Genomic DNA, 5,691 nt, shown 5'->3' with positions numbered 1-5,691 from the left:
TTTTTGTCGATTTTTATTGAATTTGAACTATATTTCAACGTTTTTTGATGGTTCTGAGCCACCAAACACACTTAAAGCATGCAGAATCGACTCAGAATAGGAAAAGGAGACGTTTAGGTCAATTTTATGCATTCTGGCGTTCGTAGATACAAGAAAACTGTTAAAATTCTTCAGAAACGTCACTTTTGAAGTGTTTTCTTGTACTTTTAAGCCAATCAGATACCCTACGGGCTCGGAAAGTGCAACGAAACCATCAAATTTTAGCTAGAAACTGTATTTTTGTCGATTTTTATTGAATTTGAACTATATTTCAACGTTTTTTGATGGTTCTGAGCCACCAAACACACTTAAAGCATGCAGAATCGACTCAGAATAGGAAAAGGAGACGTTTAGGTCAATTTTATGCATTCTGGCGTTCGTAGATACAAGAAAACTGTTAAAATTCTTCAGAAACGTCACTTTTGAAGTGTTTTCTTGTACTTTTAAGCCAATCAGATACCCTACGGGCTCGGAAAGTGCAACGAAACCATCAAATTTTAGCTAGAAACTGTATTTTTGTCGATTTTTATTGAATTTGAACTATATTTCAACGTTTTTTCTATTTCTACTTTGCGCGTGCGTTTGTGCCATATGTCAGGTTTGTTACAATGTCCATAGTTATTTACATATTTAGAGAGGAAAATTCTCTCCTTTTGTTGTAAATCTGTTATATTTTGTTCTACAGGCGTTGCTTATTAAGCCGAGCAGTCTTTTGAGCTGCTTGATTTAAATTTTACGCTTTTACATAGCCCTTTGTGTTCTAAAAGTTATTTGTTTACGAGTTTTGTTAGTTTAGTGGCCGCACGAGGTCGCTTTTGGCGACGTCAGCGGCCGCCATCGTTGTTGACTTTTCTTTGTTTATTTTCATCTTAATTTTTGGCAGTGATTTCTCCTTATTCTGTCTGTCAGATGTCGTCCACTGAAAATTCACCCTCTTCTGGGATTAAAGACTTTCCAGTCTCTGAATGCTGTCCTGTGTGTATGGCTCCAGTCGAAAAAGCGATTGCTTTTATTCGCGATGGGTGTGGTCGCTCTGTTCACTTTTCGTGTTTGGGATTATTATCTCAAGATAAATCTACTTGTGAGAGGCTTCGACGGTATTCTTCACAGGTAAAATTTCTTTGTGCGGATTGTAATGGCGTGTTTAGAGTTCCGATGTACAACTACTTTATTGATTCACCTAATTCTGTAGCATCTAATGTGACAACTATCTTGCAGAATCCTGAGATGCAATCGATTATTCGAAACGTTATTGCGTTGGAAAACGAGAAAACGCTATTGGAGGTTACAAAATTAAGAAGGGAGATGGAAGCATTGAAACAATCTAATATAGAATTAGTGAGGTTATTAACCGACAATCCAAGTAAAGCTGCAGTGATCCATGGTAGTAGTGCTGCAATTCCTGTAGCTATTGCAGACACGATTAAACCCACTGATACATATGCAAATAAATTGAGTTCCGCAACGCAAGCCAAAGTAATGATTAAACCAAAAGTTGCGCAGAAAGCTTTCCAAACACAAGAAGACCTGTTGCGGAATGTAGATTTATTGAATGAAAATATCTCTGTCACAAATTCCAAAAAAGCTAAGGATGGAGCTATCATCGTAGGATGTAATAATATTGAAAATTCAAAAAAACTAAAACAACTTGCAGCAGATAAACTATCGAATGATTACGATGTTTTTGTTCTTAGATCAGAACACCCTCGTGTTAGAATCGTCGGAATTCCTTCTTGTCTAAATAAGGAGTCTTTTATGAGTTATTTAAAATCCCAAAACTCTGATTTGTTAGCAGATGCAACTGAATATAGGCTTCTAAATTTCTGGCCCCTAAAAAAGAACAAAAAAATACTTCAGGCAACTGTTCAGCTGGATATACATACATACAAGAAAGTTATGAAAGCTGGTGGATTACTTGTAGGCATAAATATTTGCAAATTGTATGATGATACGACGGTAACACGTTGCTTTAAATGCAATGGGTTCAATCATACTAAAACTAAGTGCCCTAGACCAGTTATCTGTCCTTTATGTGCAGGTGAGCACCAGGTAAATACTTGTCACTCAGTTGCTAAGGTTTGTATTAACTGTAGAAGTCTCAAACATATGCATGGGTTTGACATTAGTGTTGACCATCCGGCCTGGGACTATAAGAGTTGTTTTGCGTTTAAATTTGCCGAAGCTAAACTTCGTAATGTGGTATTTGGTGAACCAGTTCGCATAGATATTAGAAAAATTCCTAATCTCAAGCCTACAGATGTTCAAAGTGTCCCAAGTACGAGCTCAGGACTCCAATCTCAGTCTCCTGGGAACGTGAATGTCACGCCTTCTGTTCAAGTGTTTAATCGTTTTGAACCTCTGTCAGATTTTAAAAGCAATTTTTTAGATCGTCCTTAGATGCGGCCAATGTAAGTAACATAACTTCAAAGTCTACTAAATCACCTACAACCTTTCCCAGCAATAGCAAAACTTTCTTTGTTTATTATCAGAACACTCGCAGCATTAGATCACGTGTTAATGACATTTACTCCAATTTAACGTCTAATGTATTTGATATAATATGTATTACAGAATCATGGCTTGATCCATCGATCAATAACAGTGAATTTATTCCGCCAAATTACATTGCATTTCGTTCAGACAGAGACTTCAATAGATCCAATCGTCAAAGCGGCGGGGGAGTTGTTCTGGCTGTTAATGCTCAGTTCAACGTTAAATGCCTGGACATGTCGACATTTAAGGATTTTTTTCTGTGTGATATCATAGGTTGTAAGTTATTTTGTCAAGAAGGTAATTTACACATATTTGTAGTTTACATACCGCCTGATCTTTCTGTAACTGATTTTGTGTTATTTATAGAATGCTTTGAAAGCTACGCCATTGAGCTTTCTAATATATTTTTAATTGGGGATTTCAATTCTCCAAGTTTTTCCAGTAATAAAAATGATACAAAATCAAGTTCTCTTCGTAATATGGCTTCACTTTTAAACTTAACACAGCTTAATTCTATTCCAAATTCCGATGGTCGCCTTTTAGACTTAGTTTTTAGTACCTCAACTCACTGTACTGTTAGTCGTGATTTATGTCCATTAATTGCGGAAGACATGCACCATCCGGCGTTAAATATTAATCTCCAATTAAAAAAAGTTTCTTACATCAATTTCGCTGCATGTAATATGGCCAAATTGTACAATTTTAAAAAAGCGAATTTTCTTTTATTGTACCAGGATATTTTCAACGCTGATTGGAGTTATTTGTATAGAATCACTGATGTAAACCAAGCTTGTGAGCATTTTTATAGCGTATTGTATGATATAATTGACAAGCATGTGCCTTTGTTTAAGTGTAAAAGGTTTCGTTACCCTAACTGGTACTCGGCAGAACTCAGAAGTATGCTTAAACTAAACTAAAACGTAAGTTCTTTAAATGCCACAAACAGTTACCATCCGGTGAAGCATATTTAAATTTTTCTTATATACGGCGTGACGTCAAACGGTTAATTCGTCGGGATTTCAATAATTATATTATTAAAGCGCAAAATTCATTGTTAAGTGATCCAAAATATTTTTGGACGTTTATAAAAGAAAAACGAGGTCGTTCTTCCATTCCAAGCTCCGTACATTTTGACAACAGTGAGTATGACCGTCCACAGGACATTGTTAATATGTTTGCCCATTATTTTTCCTCGATTTTTGACTTACCTGAAACCAACCAATTGCAAGGTAATACATTTGTTAGTAATAGTAGCAACTTGCCGTTCCATATCCAGATTTTTGATGACGATGTGCTTGCAGCTATCAGTAAAATAAAAAACACTTGTTCCGCTGGCATCGACCAAGTCCCTTCTTTTCTGATAAAAGACTGTTCAGCTGCCTTTCTTAAACCTTTGTGTTATTTGTTTAACCTAAGCCTTAATAATTCTTGCTTCCCCAATATGTGGAAGATCGCTAAAATTGTACCAGTATACAAATCAGGAGATATATCCGATGTGCGCAGTTACCGCCCCATTTCAATTTTATCCTGCTTCTCCAAAGTTTATGAAAGTATTTTATATCGACAAATTTATTTCAATATTAAGGAACTAATCTCTATACACCAGCACGGCTTTTCTTCAGGAAGATCAACTCATACGAACTTAATGTGTATGTCCCAAATAATATCAGATACGCTAGATCACAGTGGCCAGCTTGACGTTATATATACGGATCTGTCGAAAGCTTTCGACAAAATTAATCACCAAATTTTGCTTTGTAAGTTGTCTGCTATGGGTTTCTCTGATTCCTTAATAAAACTATTTTATTCTTATCTGTCTTCGAGGGTAAATTGTGTTGTGTATAATGGTTTTAAGTCTAATTCTTATGCTTCATTCTCAGGTGTCCCGCAGGGCTCCATACTCGGTCCACTTTGTTTCATAATTTACTTAAACGATGTTGTGGATATCATCCAGAACTCCCAAATTCTTATTTATGCAGATGACATCAAAATATTTCATAAAATTGGCAACGTGGATGACTGCTTAATGCTCCAAAATGACATAAATAAACTAAAGGATTGGTGTTTACTGAATAAACTGCCATTGAATATTGATAAATGCAAGGTTGTTTCCTTCACGCTGTCTTACAATCCTTGTCAATTTGATTATCATATTGGTAATAGTATTCTTCAACGAACTACAAATATAAAAGATCTTGGTGTGCATTATGACTCGAAATTTTCTTTTAAAGAACATGTCACTAACATTGTAGGTAAGGCTGGTAAGATGTTTGGGTTTATTGTACGAAATTGTAAAGGTTTTAATAACGTGTTACCCTTAATTCAACTTTTTAATTCACTGGTGAGATCTAGGTTAGAATATTGCTCCACGGCTTGGTTCCCATATTATGATTATCAGATAAGGCTGCTAGAGAACGTTCAAAGGAAATTTTTAAAGTATTTATATTTCAAGGATGAAGGAGTGTGGCCAGTTAGAAATTACCCACATGTAGTATTATTAGAGCGATACAAACTTAATACATTGCAGTGCAGAAGAGTTGTCAGCGCACTTATTTTCTTGCATAAACTTCTGAATAATAAAATTGACTGTGGTGAGTTTCTTTCTGGCCTAAAATTTTATGTGCCGAGATTAAATAATCGATATTCAGTAACGCTTTATTCCAGTACACCACGCACAAATATTGGTAGAAGAGCTCCACTATATGTGATCAGCATGTATACGAACAAAATGGAGAGAAATAGCGATTGTGATATCTTCAGCTGCTCGACCAGAGAACTGAAAACTGCAATCTGTGACAAGCTAAATTTATGAAAGATGTAACTGTCAATTTCTGCTTCTGCTAAATGTAATTGTGATAGGAAAGATTTGGGAATATTTGCCAATTATTAGTTAGACTAAAATTGTGTTATGTTTTGCTGAAATTGTCCTGTAACTGGAAAATATTCTGTAGGACAATTAAATATTTATTTATTTATTTATTTATTTATTTATTTATTTATTTATTTTTTGATGGTTCTGAGCCACCAAACACACTTAAAGCATGCAGAATCGACTCAGAATAGGAAAAGGAGACGTTTAGGTCAATTTTATGCATTCTGGCGTTCGTAGATATGAGAAAACTGTTAAAATTCTTCAGGAACGTCACTTTTGAAGTGTTT

At 35.3% G+C, this 5,691-nt stretch overlaps 1 protein-coding gene across 1 annotated transcript; it reads left to right on the top strand.

The window, feature by feature from the left end:
- Positions 1 to 830: 830 nt before the first annotated feature.
- LOC135121790 (uncharacterized) lies at positions 831 to 5,465 on the top strand (the record flags this gene model as incomplete). Its single annotated transcript, XM_064046073.1, has 6 exons — positions 831 to 881; positions 949 to 1,136; positions 1,188 to 2,077; positions 2,133 to 2,245; positions 2,297 to 2,808; positions 4,985 to 5,465. Coding segments are annotated over 5 exons (1,302 nt in total), but the record flags the coding sequence as incomplete, so codon positions are not given.
- Positions 5,466 to 5,691: the final 226 nt, after the last annotated feature.

The sequence above is a fragment of the Zophobas morio genome, unplaced genomic scaffold (genome assembly GCF_036711695.1).
Source record: "Zophobas morio isolate AGI-343-1 ecotype UQ-CSIRO unplaced genomic scaffold, CSIRO_AGI_Zmor_V1 ptg000715l, whole genome shotgun sequence".
Lineage (NCBI taxonomy): Eukaryota > Metazoa > Arthropoda > Insecta > Coleoptera > Tenebrionidae > Zophobas > Zophobas morio.
The sequence above is the reverse complement of the archived record's forward strand: the minus strand, read 5'-3'. Positions and strand labels throughout refer to the sequence as shown.